Source organism: Pollicipes pollicipes, unplaced genomic scaffold (genome assembly GCF_011947565.3).
Source record: "Pollicipes pollicipes isolate AB1234 unplaced genomic scaffold, Ppol_2.1 Scaffold_2922;HRSCAF=3429_pilon_pilon_pilon, whole genome shotgun sequence".
In the NCBI taxonomy this organism is placed as follows: domain Eukaryota; kingdom Metazoa; phylum Arthropoda; class Thecostraca; order Pollicipedomorpha; family Pollicipedidae; genus Pollicipes; species Pollicipes pollicipes.
This window is the reverse complement of record NW_023596191.1, coordinates 1-16,078: the sequence shown is the minus strand read 5'-3', so window position 1 is coordinate 16,078 and position 16,078 is coordinate 1. Positions and strand designations below refer to the sequence as shown.

The following is a 16,078-nucleotide window of genomic DNA, read 5'->3' as shown; positions in this document are numbered from 1 at the left end:
CTAAATCTGATATTAATCCTTCGACGTCGTGTATATTATTAATTAGCTCTCGCATAACTTGATTACATTCTGATATTTCAGGGGTTAAAGACGTTATAAAAGGGATATACATATCAGGAGCCGGACGAGCAAGCATAAGCGTCACACGACGTTTTATTCACGAATGCATGGCTATTGGGATCGAGACATGACGCACCACGGTCCACAGGCAGCAGGTTTTTCACCCCAACTTACGAATACAGAGAAGGCTTAACGCAATGTCGTGCCGTCAATTAAATGGAAGAGCCGACAGCCACAAAAATAGCATTTGATATTCATGGCATGACATCGTGCCTGAATGACGGAACACAACAGAACGTGACGTGTTCCATCGCATCCTAAAGTATTTGCATCATATTAAGCTGGTGTCATGAATCAAGAAAACAATATATTTGATTTTCCGACCGTCTACTAAATATGACTGGGTTTATGACTTGCTTGTATCGTATGTGTGCCTTGGAAGACCATGAACGACATTTTATCCGCACATACTTACTATCTATCTAAACTAACTACATACTACCCTGTGGGCCGTGGTGTCCATTTAGAACACCAATCATCTGATAAGTCTGACGCCATGCAGTTGGCAAGCTAGCTTAGCAGATGGCAATACACAGCTAGTAAAATAGTTATGGACCATCATGGAGCTCAGCAGCGTGGACTGCAAGTCTGTTGCAATGGGTTTTTTTTGCTCTTCAGGCAAACAATTTGGAATAATTTTCCGAATACACAACGAGACCATGACATGGAAATAAGCCTGGCAAAAGCCAGCGTTGCGGAAAATGCAGCAGTTCTTTGATAACACAAATTGAGCGGCACCCGGTGCTTGTGGTGAAAATACATGGAGGCCTAAGGTGATAAACAAAACAGAAAAGCAGATTGTCCAGCTCTTGCCACAACAGACAACTGGTCATAATGTTTAAGGGGTGTCCCACATTTGTGTGGAATTATGAACAAAATAGCCATCTTGGAGATCACTCGCTGTAGTTCACACCCCTGACCTTCCAAATGCAAAACTCTCTAGTTTCTGAGATGTACCCCTGCGAAGATGTGCAGATTTATTTTCGTGCAGACTATTTCAAAGTCATTCAGGCATGCTTGACGCGATAGTAAGGCCATTGAAATCCTGGCAACTGTGGATTTGAATGAGGTTATGTTGAATTAGGCATGCGGCCACCTCGCTGGAGAATGAAGCACTCCAAGTAGGCGTTTAGCGTGGAAATTATGCATGACCAGTGTGGCAGCACCTCCTACGTCACAGAAACGTTCCATGACACAATCAAAAATGAGGCCTTGAGGATCCAATTTACGAAAAAAAAAAATTGGGCTGTCTACAATGTCTTTTCCGCTTAAAAACATACCAATAGTGATAAGTGAGCTTTTTCATCATATCTCATGCTTGCTTTAATATCCCCAAATGCGGAACATTCGCTTTTAAGAAGGGGGGGGGGTAGGAGGGAGGGGGGGGGCAGAGGGGGATAGGCGTTTGCAGGGTAGGCCGCCAGTCATCTTCAACGAACAACTCCGAAGCGAATCCACTTCCGGCCGGTCGCCTGAGTGTTAAGAAGGCAAAAGGGACGCCGCAATCGCCCGGCCGCCGGCCAATTCCCGTGACGTCACCTGGCTGCTGGAGGTCCCCTGCCGTGGCGCGGGTGGCCCCGCAGTGCGTCCCCCTCCGTCGGCGGCGGCTGGACTGTTTGCGAGGCGGAGCCGACACAAACAGGGCCCGACCGCTGCCCGGCGGCTGCTGCTGCCGGCCCCCGAGCGCCGCCGAGGAATGTTGCCGACCGGGGAGGGGGTGGTGCGGGGGGGGGGGGGGTGCGGGGCTGGGCAGTCCCCGTCTGACGCCCCTCTTGACTGCACGGGCCCCGCTGAGAGCTCGCCAAGTGACCCGGAGGCGCGCAGCCATGGCTACATGTGACCTGGACAATACCCGTGACAGCCTGCACAGGCTGCTGCGACAGCGCATGGCGTGCAGCAACACGCTTCACTGCGACAGCGGCTACAGCTCCGCTAACCACTCCAGACAGACGTCCCTTGGTGAGTTCTGTTGCGATTGCTGAGCAAATGGGTACATGCTGACATCCGTGCAAACCTCCTACCAGTTACAGATGTGCGGGACGCATGCAATTCATCGCGAACTTGAGGATTGATATGCGATGAATTTGTGCCACATCCGACGTTTATCACACTACTAAATGTTGTCTTCGCGCACTTGATGTCCTTTGCTACTTTGTGCACTGCTAATGCGTCTGCTGCGCACCAACACTGAGCCAAATACGTTCGTGTCTCTGCAAGCATTGTAAGGCATTTGCTGGCCGACGGCCTGGGAGGGGCGGGCTCACGCCAGGCCTCTCGCCGCCTGAGGTCACTCGCTGTGAGTACCGCACCTGACCTCTCGACTGTCTCTTCAGACTCGAGCGCCGCGGTGGAGGTCGCGCCGTCGGCGCCACGCCACCTCAGCACCGCGGAGGCGGTGCCGGCAGGCTGCGTGGGATCGGCACGGATTCCAGGCAGTCGCGCTACTCAAAGTTATCATGACACCGCAGAAGACTGGGTAGAGCGTTTGTCACCAGCCGTCTACAACCACAAGACTATCAGCGGGCGGATCTGGGTCGGGCGTGGACCGCCATGTATCGGCGATCTTAAGGTAATCTAGGCATCGCGGTAGGTTGGACTCGATGTTCGGAGTTTATGGATCATGAGATGTTTTGGGCTACGTCGGTGCCCACTGATAACGGATCCTATGTTATCGTCCATTTGACGATGAATGTTTTTTCTTGATGACAGGTAGCTGTAGATATACTTGTTGCTTTAGGGCACATCAACTACGCTGGTTACTTGTGCCAAGCTAGATGCGCTAAGAATAACAAAATAATATGCATATCTGTATGGGTCATCCTCTCTAACGTCGTCTACGTATTTGCCTGCAGGGACAGTTGACGTCAGTTGGCGTCACTTCACCTGTCCGCGATCCCGGCTGGCAGTCGTCAGCGGCACGTGCAGCGCCGCCTCTAGAGTCGGCCCGGCCCAGCGCTCCCCCGGCGCCGGTATACCGTGTCGTGGTGCCGGCGCATTGCCCGGAGGACTGGCCGCGGCGGCCGCCGCTCGAGGTGCCTCCCAGCACGGACTTCGTCTTCACCCGACTGGAGATTGAACGGGCGCGGCGGCCGGCACCGTTCGTCCGTCTCTCGGACGAGCTGGCGCTGCGCGTGTTCTCGCATCTGTCGGCGGACGAGCTGAGCCGGTGCGCGCGCGTCTGCCGGCGCTGGCGCCGGCTGGCCTGGCAGCCTTGCCTCTGGACCGACATCAGGCTGACGGGCGGCTGCGCTGACCCAGACGGCGCCCTCGGCCACATCTTCCGCCTACTGGGCCGCCGCCAGCCGGGCGCGCTCTGCCCAGCCGTGCTGCGCGTCCGGCTGGACGGCTGCTCTCGCCTGACGGACGCCGGCCTGGCGCAGCTGGCGCACCGCTGTCCGCAGCTGCGCCGGCTGGAGCTGCGCGGCTGCACGACCATCAGCAGCCGGGCGCTGACGGCCGTGCTCAGCAGCTGCTCACGGCTCCAGCATCTGGACCTGACTGGTCAGTGAGGCGGTGGCGGGCTAGCAGAGCAGCCTCACGTGGAGATGACAGTGTGCACTGGCACGACGTGACTGTCATTACGGCCGGTTTTAGTAGACATGAGCTCATTCTGAAGGGGAAGTTAAAGGGTGTGGGCCCTATTAGATAATGAATGAGCCGACTCGTGGTCTGGAACTACACCATTTGGCATTGCTGTGGCTCGCAGTTTTATGGCTTGCCTTTCAATTTTAAATCACGATCTCCCGGACGCCGAATGTTGCTAACTATGTTGCTATTGCCCGACCAAAAATGCAAAATTGGTAGCCTGAAGGCAATGAATGATACCCAGGCACAATGGGTGCTACTCTTTACACGGTTCTCCGAGAACGCTTGCTTCTCTGCCGGTAAGAAACACTCAAACTGTGCTGTTTGCATGACTTGACCGGACCCACTTTCACAGGATGTGACCGGCTGACCTGTGTCCAGCTGAGCTCGGCGGCCGGCCGTCTGCATCTGCGGCACCTTGACCTGTCCGGCTGCGGCCGCCTGAGCGACGCCGCCCTGCGCGCTGCGGTCGCCAGCTGCCCGCAGCTGGAGCGGCTCTACCTGCGCCGCTGCCACCAGCTGACAGGTACGCCCTTCCTCGCAGCGGGCGGCTCCGAAAGCGCGCCGCTCGGTGGACGTCCAGCTGCAATACACTTAATAGGAACATTGCCACTGTGGTGCCGCGCGCTGGCAACTATTGTTCAGTATTCCTCGTGACACCGGTGACGCGTATCTCTTGCTTCCGTAAACGGGAATACTACCGCAATTGGAATGCGCGATGAGTACGATAAGTTGACTAATCAGGCGAGCGTGCTGCATGACAGTGTGTGCGTAGGCGTTTACTGTTACCGCACAACCGGCGATGCGGTGGTGAATCATAGCGCTGCAGCCTGCTCAGCTGGCCGGCCGGACTGAGCGTGCGCCTCTCCTCCTCAGACGGCACGCTGGGCCTGGTGGCCGGCCGGTGTCCGGCTCTGCGCGAGCTCAGCGTGGCCGACTGTCCCCGGATAACGGACGTGGGCGTGCGCCGGCTGGCCCCGCTCGGACCTGGCCTGCGCCACCTCAGCCTGGCGCACTGCCGGACCGTCTCGGACGCTGGCGTCGCGCAGCTGGCGCTCAGCTGCCGCCGTCTGCGCTACCTGAACGTGCGCGGCTGCGCAACTGTTGGCGACGCGTCGCTGGCGGCGGTGGCGCGCGGCTGCCGACGGCTGTGTGCGCTCGACGTCGGCAGGAGTGACGCGAGCGACCTGGGTCTCCGGCTGCTCGCGCAGCACTGCCCGGACCTGAGGAGGCTCAGCGCCAGGGGCTGTGAGATGGTGAGCGACGCGGGGGTCAGGCTGGTCGCCCTCCACTGCCGCGGCCTGCGGCAGGGTCAGCGTGCAGGACTCGGCTGTGACGCTCGAGGGCTGCCGCACGGTAAAGAAGTACTGCAAACGCTGCACCATCGAGCACTCCAGACCCGGCTTCTACTGACTGCCGCGATGTGGCCACAGCTTGCTTGCCTTTGAGGCGTCGCGCACTTGCTGAGGGCCCATGAGCTGGCATTTGGCGGCCAAGACGCACTGTTCCCTGTTGCGCACATACTGTCCTGAAAAGCTGGAGCCAATGTGAGGCTCTCACGAACGATAAGATGGCTTGCAGGTCCCCCGTGTGATGTATTATCTTCGTGAAAGCAGATGGGGCGTGCATTTGAGATGCACTGGAGCATGATGGTGTTCATCACCTGTTTACATAGCATAGGGCATAGTTTACATAGTCTCCATTCTCATCCACGGTGTTATTTAGTGTGCGCGTTTAAGAAAGGAAATGTGGAAAAAGCTGAATATATGCTTTGCTGCAATATATGAATATATGAATATATGCAAACACTGACCTATGTGTTTGAGACTGCTGATGTCAACACTGATCGTGTTTTTCTTCTTCAGCTTGCTAACGTCTTTGTTTAAGCTTTAGTCCGTCTATTATGTAGATTTAAGTCTACGTTTATTCGGGGAGAGTTAGGTTTCTTCAGGCAGGGTTAGGCATACTTCATAACTTTCCAATTATCTGAAGGAAGCCATATCATGGCGACGCATTTTGAACGGTATGGAGGGCTTTGGTCATTTGGCCTTTTGGAAACAGAGTGAGTCGATGATTTGGGCAATTCCATTACGCACAGCTTGTAAGGGCAAGTTGGAACTACTAAAGACGCGGTGACACGCTGAGCTTGCGCCAAGCTTGTTGCAAGCTGCTGCAAATTACGGAGCGCGCTGAGCTTTGTGTTACTTTTCTAAAAGGAAAAACTCCGAGAGAATTAATATGGGACTGTGTGTTTTAAGCCGTGCCCGGGCGGGGGAAGTTAGCTTACCCCTCCTACGGTTTTTCGAGCACAGCTAAAAAACGAACGCTCGCGTCAGCCTCAAATTGCCATGACCTGTTTATCTGTCAATTTGCCAGTCTGTATGAAAAGTGGAAGTTTTGGTCGGCCAAGATCAGTGACCAAGGTCAGGTGGAATAGGTCAACTTCTAAAACACTTTGACCACGCATGGCTTTTTGTGCATTATTCCCCATTGTTCAAACTTGCTGTAGTAATAGAACGCAAAAGTACCCACGTTTCGCTAAGTTCATATTTTTCAAAACCAGCTGGGTCAGTCACCTGAGGTTAGGTCAATGCTCGCTATTTTCCTAAATAATGCAAATTTGCACGTATTTTTGTACAGTTTCGGTGTTTGCATAAAAGGAAAAGTATAAACTCATACGCGTAACCATCATATAACCATAAAGCTCATGACGTTGACCTAGGTCATGACCTGTTTCTATGGTCGTCCTCTGCAAAACAAACTAAGTCAAAATAAGCAGTTTCAGCGGATAGTTTTGGCACTGAATTTGACCGTTCCTCTGAAGACATGTTGTGATATCATTCAAACGCATAATGAGGTCACAGTAAGTCACGTGAGGACATGCAATACGATATGAGATCATTCGAGGTCACCGGCCTATGTTGTCAGTTGCGGAGAAGCTAGATGAACCAGCACGATGCGTGTAACCACCTCTATGTCGTTTGTGCGAACATGATGGCATATAATTTTATGTACCGATGTGCGTGTTCTCAGTTTGTTACAAATACATTGCCAAGCATCAAAGGGACTACGTACAGCGTGCACAAGAGTTCTGCGATATTGAGTACCTGTAGATGTACAACACACCATTTCTGACGCCAGAAAAGCATTGCATTGGTCACTTGGACCCGGTGAACATTACATTTTTGTATTTGGATGGCTTACGAACTTGACTTAAGTTGGCCTCAACTGACCTTTAGGTCAGCCTATGGTGGTATTTTGTGCCTGGAATACTTGGCTCACAGCCGCACCTGATAAAAACCTGGCCAGAAGCGCATTGTAAAAGAAACAAAATAAATCATTGCTGTAGGCCACTGGCAGACCAGTTTTGAACGGTGACCGGGCCAGATCTGACCATTGTGGGAGGCAAAGATGGTCTGAGCGGACTCGCAGCAATCTTAACGCTTACTTCTGTGACCTCAATATCTGTCTTGACGTATCAACACGTGCTTTAACTGCACATTTGAGAACGACCATTTTTCGTGACTTCTGGTGACATTCCATTTGACCTAAGGTAAAAAATTGGTGTGTATTTTTCATGATTTGACGAGACATTCACAACGGTATCTTTCTTACGATGTTTGGAAGTTGAGATCCCACAGAGGGAAGCCAACTCCCCCCCCCTCCTCCCCCCCCCCGCCGCCGGGAGCGGTTGTCTCAGACCCCAGGCCGGGCGCAGGTTGAGTCTGCAACACCAGACTAAGAAGGCACGTATTCTACTCTGCTGCGTGACGCGTCGCCCACGATGCACGCTGCTGTTCTGTCGGCTCCTTATGAGCGGAACACTTACGGTACCAAACGAAATCAAATTAGAACTGGCATTTCAAGGCCCATCGTCTTTACCAAAAAATCGGGCACAATGCACCCAAATCATTAGCATCAAAGCTACGACTGACACCATTGGGGCTCACCAAACTGATCGCTAACAAGCGGCAGAGGTGATAAGAAGGTAAGCGGGTGCTTTGCCGACGCACTCGGGCTGCACATGCTAAGACATGAGGCTCCTGTTGATCCTGCTGGGCCGTTTTCTGCCTATATAACTACATGCAGGTGTCTAGCATGAGTGATGCGATAGCATTTGAGCGGGATGATTCCTCTCCGCAGCAAATGCCTCAAATTCCTGGACCGCATCTTCCTGCATAGATGACCGGCATGCTGTAGTCCAAATCAGCAATCATCCCCCAGGTAGTATTGAAGTCATCAGTTCTGCAGCCACGATGGCCGTGGTCGTTAAACGGTCCGTTCTATAGTGATCAGCCTGGTATGATTCCCTCATGTTGTTGTCTTGTATGCCACCTATTGGCATGGGCGTCCAACTATTTTTGATGCTGGATGAAGTACATCTGTACATCTATGATATAATATGGTTTCGTGTGTAACGTCCGCGTCATCAGTTCAGAAGCAGATTCTTTACGCGCCTCTGCTGATTTCCAACAGATATACCTTGCGTATGGGCTGAGATTTGTGGGTGTGATCACGGTCGTACCTGTTTCTGTGCCTGTGCATATAATGTGCGTGCGTGTGCATATAATGTGTGTGCGTGTGCGCGAGTGCGCGCGCACGCTTGGCCAAGCACACCGCCGAGCGGGAAAGTGGCCCAGGTCTGCCGCAAAACACTGAACCAGCTAAGCAGGGTCCAAGTAGTCTGTACTTTGAGGTTCAGTGCAGCTGAACATGGGACATACATTGCTTTGACAGTCTTTTGATAGTCTAAGGATAAAACAGAGTATGTACAGACATGTGTGGTGTACATTCAGAATGGGGACACAGCTTGCTGTGTTTGTTCCCTTCTTAGTTATAGGCCTACATCTGCGTGAGTCAATCCTTTGTGAAGGAACTGGCATCAAGGGGCGGTTCGTCTGTTCTCAAACGCTATAACAGTGTAATTAAAAAGCCTATGTGAGGCAACTGGCATCGACGGGTAGTTTGCCCTGAAATGCCGGGTATGCCGCTCGGTGGTCTGCACGTATGAGGCAACGCTAGCAGTTTTGGAGCACCAGCGTCTAGCGTTCTCACTTCGTTTTGGAACACCGGCGTCTAGCGTGCTTACTTCGTTTTGGAGCACCAGCGTCTAGCGTGCTTAATTCGTTTTGGAACACCAGCGTCTAGTGTTCTCACTTCGTTTTGGAACGCCAGCGTCTAGCGTGCTCACTTCGTTTCATTCTATGTACAAGTTGCGTTGCCATTCTTATCAATACTGAAGCTCAACGATGGGCCACTTAAATCATCTAAAGTCTCGAAATGTAAGTGCGAGCCCTCTGTTCCGCCCTACAGTTATCGCTTGTCAACTACCGTCGGGTAAGAATGGCACCAATAGCGGGAGCTTCCTGCCATTGTCTTTGCTGGTGCAGGTCTTTAATCGGCTTTTCTGACTGGTGGAACATGCCGTTGTGGAATCTCGTGTAGGTCGGCTGGTGCCCCGGCTGTCATGGGACCGGTTGCTGCGCTGGTTCCGGCCAGGCCGAGAGTTCCTTCTTGGCCTGGCTGTGAAGAGGTTGGTCTCTGCGCTGGGTCTAGCGAGCTGGCCATGCACTGGCGCTTGCGGGCCATGGATTGCTTTTTGCTTAATGCTAATCTTGATCCGGTGATGTCGAAAGGTTTGCCGACCGGAAAAAGCCACGAGCCACTCACTTCGGCACCAAACAGCAGAGGGAATTTGGAACATAAACCCCTGGTATTTGGGCATTGCAGGGGGGCGGGGTATATGCTCTAACTTCATTGTTATTTGGGCATTTGGGCGCTGCATGACCTGCAGCAGTCGATGCGCCCTAAAACCTCAAAGCGCCATCATCATCATTGGGCATTGCAAGGAATACGAGTGAGTAACTGAATCGCCAATGAAAGGTCGACTGCAGCGGCGGCCAATGACAGTGTACAGAATACGACCGACGTAAGTTGGCTTCAGTGTTAGTAAAACAAAATTAGCATCTTTTAAGGCGTTGAGTGACCAAAAATTTGCTCCTCATTGTAAGAACAAGTTCCATGGGATAGCGTTCCGCAACAGCAGAGTAATGATTAAAAGGATCATTTCAAAGCGTCAAAAACAGATACCACGCTACTATGTATGCCCAAAAGGTCTGAACAGGTATTGTGTTCTACTGTATTCTAGTGAATGGTAGGGCGCTTCGTACTTCCTACTACTAAGTGCACGAAAAGAATGGCCGCAATAGGCAGAGCATTGAAATACATTACGCCAAGAAGCATGATAGCACCTGAATGAACTGACTCAGCACAATTTGCTTACAGACTAAGAACAAAGATTGTTACGATACGACCGTCCCAAATGGCTTGGACCAGGAATAACACAGAAAGTGGGGTGCCATGCTAAAAAGATATGGTTGTATGTCCCAGGTACGGTTGTATGCTATAACCAGCCCCTCACGCGATTGAAAAAGCTCAAACCATTATATAAGGGCTACGTGGTGTAACATCGCATCAGCCAGACTACCACGACACCTCTGGTGTGGGTTCAAAACCGAAGGGGCACTGAACATAATCTCAATAGGTTTGTAACATACTGCTGTTTCCTTCATACGACCTTGCCTCTATTTACCTGAATTTGTTGTTGAAGAACATAACAAGAAAAGCCCTCAGCTCAAACCCCATCCAAACGAGCAATAGTTCCTTTAATTCAGCTTAGATGATCTTCTGGCAACGGTTGTCTACGTAGCTCGCGATATGCACTTGGTCAGGGGCGACGCCAGCAATTTTTGGTAGGGGGGTCGAGATCGTTAAACCATCACAACACCTGAATCCACACTGGTTAAGAGACCAAGCGTTTGATAACTGTCGTTCTCGCAAATGAGCATTGCTGTGCAAATTCCTCATATACCAAGCGTTGGACAACCTAAGGTATGGGGGCGCGGGAGCCGGGATGGGGTCAGGAGCTGAGACCCACAAAGTTCCAAAAATTAAGCATTAATCCGAAGGGCGTTAACAGCAAAGAAACAATCCAGACCGTCATCATCTTCTCTCCCAACGTGAAAGGACGTCCGTCGTCCCATGCCAGCATATTTTTGCATCATAGTTTTGTAGCTTCTTCTCAACACGTTGCATACTTTCATCTATACCAGTCTGCATGTAATGTCTCAGCGTACAAACTGTAAACTGTCGCACTGTAACAGGACCGGGTGCAGGTGGCAGCACTGTCGCACAACATAACCCGCCGCACCCGCCGGATGGCAGCACTCTCCGACTGCAAGTGGTGCTGCGGTCACAGGCCTGCTACGGTCGCCCCGCCCCGGACTTGTGGGCTAGGGGGCGTCTGACGCGTCATCGGTGCCAGGTGACCCGGCTGGTCACATGGTCGGTACGAAAGCGACAGGTGCCCCGTGCGCCTGCTCTGTCGACCGTGCGCGAATTGTACGCGCACTGCTGTGAATCTAGTGAAAATTCGCGAAGGGCTGGACGACCTGTACTGTTCTGTTCGATGGGGCATTGATCGTTATGCGCCGAGTGTGTTTGTTTTCATGAGACAAAACCATAACGTACGCCAATTTTGATCACGTCGCATAGGACTATGATCGTTCCGCTGTGGAGTGAAACGATAGCGGACTTGGAAAGCTGATCGAGCTGGGCCATTCGCTTAATTCTAGCCATCAAGCGTGAACACCAATTGTGACTGAAGGCATTGACTGGTAATGTGACCGAAAAGGATGGCACCGGATGCCAATTCAAATGTCTTGTGGCCCTTGTTCCGCACACATACTGTAGTTAACTAAGAGTACCGCGTAGATGTCGTGCTAAGACAGTGCGCTTTGCAGAACGAAATGAAAAAATGAAACAGAATCGTGGGGACCAAGAAGGACAGTGGGAGAGGTGAATGACTCAGGGGCATTACGCCGTGTCTCATTTCCATTCATTTTTATAGCAGCCATTTTACTCTGGGAAAAATGTGGTTAGCTTATATGACAATGCACAGGGAAGAATAGGGAGCTCCCTTACACCATAATTCCTGAAGATAGGACTAAGATGCTCATATCTGTAGACAGCTACACCCTGCAAGTACATCCTGGCAGTGCAGTGTTGGAGAGCACGTCCTCGTCTCTTTGAGGTGTGGGGTGGGGTGGGGGCAAATGACCTCTGAATGAGCTCCTTTCAAATGGTACAACCTGCCTTTCCTGGGGTAAATTACTTACATGTCGGGGAAGATTGCACTAATTTTTTGCATGGCTTAGGCTGCTTAGCATGCAAGCTGGATGTGCTCTGATATGTGCACAAAAGACATTCGTCTCTGCTTTTAACCTTTCGTCCTGATTGTGGCGTGACAAATAGCTGCCCTCTCTAATCACTGGGCGTTTATTTTACAACTACCGCCACCTCGGTATCGGTTGCTCGGGTAGGGATTATGGATCTGCATAGGTAATGCGAATGCCGATTTTTTGTCTGGATGACGGACGGCCATGGAAATCATGCCACTCAATCATGTGTACTGCATCAGCCAATGATATTATTGTCGGTTCGCTGCATCACTGATACAACATGCAGCGTGGACACATGATACAAGGTGAATCGCCCGACATCTTGGAATAAATGTCGGCTTCCCATTCACCCAATTTCGGGTTCTGTGGAAACGATTACTCTTCAAGGCTTACATAGACACACTTGACCCTACCCAGCAGCGAAAGGGATCGAAACGTGGCACGATGGTAGACGATGACGTCATCTATGACATCCACCGGCCCCTCGTCCACAGCCAGCGGATCGATCTCAACATTGTCCAGAAAGATGGCAGCGATAGACACTTCGGAAGACATTGGACAGTAGGTAAAGCCGTTACAGTGGACGCGTAAGTTGGGTATGTAATGGGTTTTAAAGGGAATCATTTTTAAATATCTCATTTTGCTATCTTACGAGAACGCAGAAGCAAATAAAGATCAGGCTGCAATCGGACCAATGGGTAATGCAGAAGTATGTCAAGTGCTGGGTTAGATACTCGAGTTACCGAGTGACGCGGGTAATGACAGGTAAGGCTGTCCACTGGCTTGGTGCATCTCCGAAGAAAACGTACCCCCATCTCGCAGCAGCACAATGCGAGCATGTGTTGGGCAGCATTGGAGCGCACGATGGAGCATGAGAAACCTTGTGTTTTTTAGGGCAGAAATCGTGTAAGTGGGGCAACCCTTGATACCTTAGGGCACCACAAGCTATCTTGTGGCCTAAATGAGGCTAGGTCCAGCGATAACAATGTTAAGATTAGCGGGTAATGATGTAAGCCCCCCTATACTGTAGGAAGATTGGGGGAAGGCAACAGCCCTGTCGGGTATTTCTTTCCAGTCAATGCCTATAGGACCATCGATAAATTTTTAGCAATTCGGGTATGGCTCAGTCCATTAACCCCCCCCCCCCATGGTCCGCGCCTTTAGGTAAGGGGTATTTCTTAGGTTACGTGGTTGTAAGGCCAGTGGCACGATCAGAAGCAGGGATAGTCGGGCAGGAGTTATCCCTTACTAAATATCTAGTTGGTATCTGTTCCAGATTTGTGGGTCAGCCAATGTGGTCCAGATTTCTCCATATGGCTCCATTTTAAAGGGTAAAACGCTGCCTCCTTCCCTAATGCGGATTTGTCCCTCACTCAAAAGGTCTTCCTGAATCCCGTCTCCTGTTCTGCTTCCGACAAGAAGAGCTACTTGAATGAGCTGTTGAGAATATCATCTATCATTTGCAAGCAACAATTGATGTGAGGCCCGGGTCATTAACCTAGTGTACACCAAATAGCGATTTAATTTGTGGGCCCCCCAAGGACATTGGGGGATGGCTTGCAGCTATCCCTATAGCACGCTAAATGGCTGGCTTTCCCCGGATTTAACGCACTGTGTCCCCAGAGCTGAGCGACTGGAGCACAGTCCATCCCCTCATGAAAGTGAATGAAGGCTACACCCCTGGTGTAAAGTGACCGTTATGATGTCACTTCAAAAATGCTGCCGAATAATACAAAAATGTTATCGAAGAGCTCGCTTTTGGTGCATGTTTGTGAACTGCGTGACGGCATCTCGAATGGCGGCGCTCAGTCTTCTGAGAAGCTGGACTTAAAAAAGTACATATGCTGTGCATGTCATCTAGCAAGAAGCTAGCGCACTATTTCGCCTTTGCCTTCGTCTCTAGTATTTATAATGATGTCTCTTGCAAGCCATGAGAGCGTGAACAGTCAGCATGTTCTCCACCACCGCGTCACCATCAAAGAGGACCGAATGAAACATAAGATCTATGGAATCTGATAGACTATGCATAAAGTTAAGACATCATGTCTTTCCAAGTCACATCCTAAGTAAGGGCAAACAAACTGGATGACGTCAACATAGACACAGCGCGCTGAAAAGCTTTTTTATCGGGAAGTCACCGGCGCGGAAGCCAGCGGTGACGTAAAACCTCTGTTATGCAAGAGCTGATTGTCGGACAATAGCACCACGTTATGTCGCATTGGATTAGCACAAAGTGTAAAAATGGGTGGAAACAATGTCGAGCTATGTGGACGCCCAGTGACGTCCATGTACAAGTGTCAGCACTTTTCCTAATTCGCCTTCCACCTAGAATGGGATAAAACGCATTCAAATTACAAAGACTTTTAACTTCCTTACGAATTTGCGCGCATCCGTAAACCACACTCAGCCACCGATTTTGTTCACACAAGCCGAATTAGAAAACCGCCCAGAAGCCCTTGGCAAATAGACGCCAAATATGTTGCACCATATGCGGCACATGTACTTCCCACTACTCAGTATAGCATTCAGATTAGTGATTATGACGTAGGATCTTAAACACACATTTCCACCGATCGCTCGAGTTTTCAGCAGTAAAAAATTATTTGTCGCGTTCACCGCTCACGTGCTCGTATGCAACCGGAGAAGTTAACTGCAAGATGGCGGGCAGTGATGTGCGGCAGCCAAGTGAAGGATTCAAAAGCCTTTTGGCGTAGCCACACCCGAAAGATTTCGGTAGCTCCGATGACTTTTCTAATGATGGCTCGATTTCGTCATTTAGCTAGCATCTCCAGGCATGTTGCAGGTCTATTATTCTCAGAATAATACCTTATTTTATTTCATTTGCTCATTTACCCCGTGCCAATATGACAAATTATTCCAACCCGCTCAATGCACGCTGTCTGACTCTTCACGTGTGTTCATTAGTGCTTTGCTCAGACGGTCTCGGTGAGAATGTCTTTGCCAGGCCGTAGCTGAAGCAAGCCTACCCAACGGCCGATTTCAGAGATTTTGTTGTATTTGTTGATTTTTTAAAAGAAATAGCTGGAAAACGACAGCCAAGGCGATGCTCTGCTTGCAATGTGGTGGTGGTGGTGATTTAGTGTTTAAGGGCGCGTTGGCACCGCGGCCATTTTGCGCCCACTCGATGAGCGTTATCTACATCTGCGACGTGCGATAAGTGTGTTGTTAACTTGTAACAGGCGGATATGACACTTAACGCTGTGAGAGGTGAGTGAAATTGGTGAGGGGAGCGGCGCTCCCGGCAGGGCCATAGCTGAGGAGCCAGAGGGGGGTCAGCCTCATGGCGCCGCTGTACCAGCGCGGACAGATCCCGTCGTAGCTGAAAGGATGGAGGGGAGATGGAGCCCGAGAGGGCGTGTCTTCAGCACGGCTGGGCTGGGGTGCGATGATGGAGGGCGAAGTCCACGGCCTCGCTGGACCGCGGTCCATCCCCCGTTCCCGGGTCGCACCACCCAGTCCCGGGTTCTCTGGCAGCTCCACCAGGGGGTTCCGATCCCTAGGCTGAGCTCTCTAGCAGCGGCCAATGCCGCAGGTGGATCCTTTTTCGGAGGATCCGACTTCTGGGACGACGGGGGTGGTAGTGGAGCCAGTTGGTACAAGTGTGCTAGAATCAGCTGTACAAACTCGCCTACCATCATGCCCTTGAAATCATCAAGTCCACTCAGCTTCCAGTATCTCGTTGGCTGCGAGTGTTTCTTGGGCTAAATTTATGTCGGTTTAGTAAGGGCGTCTTTGTATGTCCTTGCGGGTGGTCGCATCGTTGTGTCGACGCGTGGGCCTCCCGAAACGAAAACTCCTTCCCTCACCTTGATGTTCGGGACAGCTTTCTCTGGCAGCTGCGATATGACGCACATGAACCTGACCACAGTTGACGCATTTCACTGTTTCTAATTTACACTCAGAGTGTTGTTGACCTATTCTGCACACCTTCCGCATCTAACTTCTTTCAGCACTCGCCAGTGAAGTGACCTACGTTTGGCATCGGTAGCACCGGAAGGGTCTGGTACATAGACCCTAACAGGGACCGACTGATATCCGACGAGGACCCTATCCGGCACTCTCGCCAGAGCAAAACGTCAGAATAATCGGATCAGTATCGCGTCATCTATTTT

At 51.1% G+C, this 16,078-nt stretch overlaps 1 protein-coding gene across 1 annotated transcript; it reads left to right on the top strand.

Moving 5' to 3' along the window:
* Positions 1-1,946: 1,946 nt before the first annotated feature.
* On the top strand, positions 1,947-5,118 carry LOC119114682 (F-box/LRR-repeat protein 7-like). The gene is made up of 6 exons (XM_037238704.1): positions 1,947-2,079; positions 2,454-2,530; positions 3,126-3,296; positions 3,522-3,621; positions 4,582-4,981; positions 5,016-5,118. The coding sequence occupies exons 1-6, from the start codon at positions 1,947-1,949 to the stop codon at positions 5,116-5,118; spliced, it is 984 nt and encodes a 327-aa protein (XP_037094599.1).
* The last annotated feature ends 10,960 nt before the right edge of the window (positions 5,119-16,078 follow it).

Bases quoted from the DNA above. Each gene is read 5' to 3' on its own strand.
- LOC119114682 (XM_037238704.1), top strand. From the start codon at position 1,947: ATGGCTACATGTGACCTGGACAATACCCGTGACAGCCTGCACAGGCTG. The intron at 3,622-4,581 runs GTCAGTGAGGCG...TCTCCTCCTCAG, and splicing joins CCAGCATCTGGACCTGACTG to ACGGCACGCTGGGCCTGGTG. The intron at 4,982-5,015 runs GCTGGTCGCCCT...GGCCTGCGGCAG, and splicing joins GTGAGCGACGCGGGGGTCAG to GGTCAGCGTGCAGGACTCGG.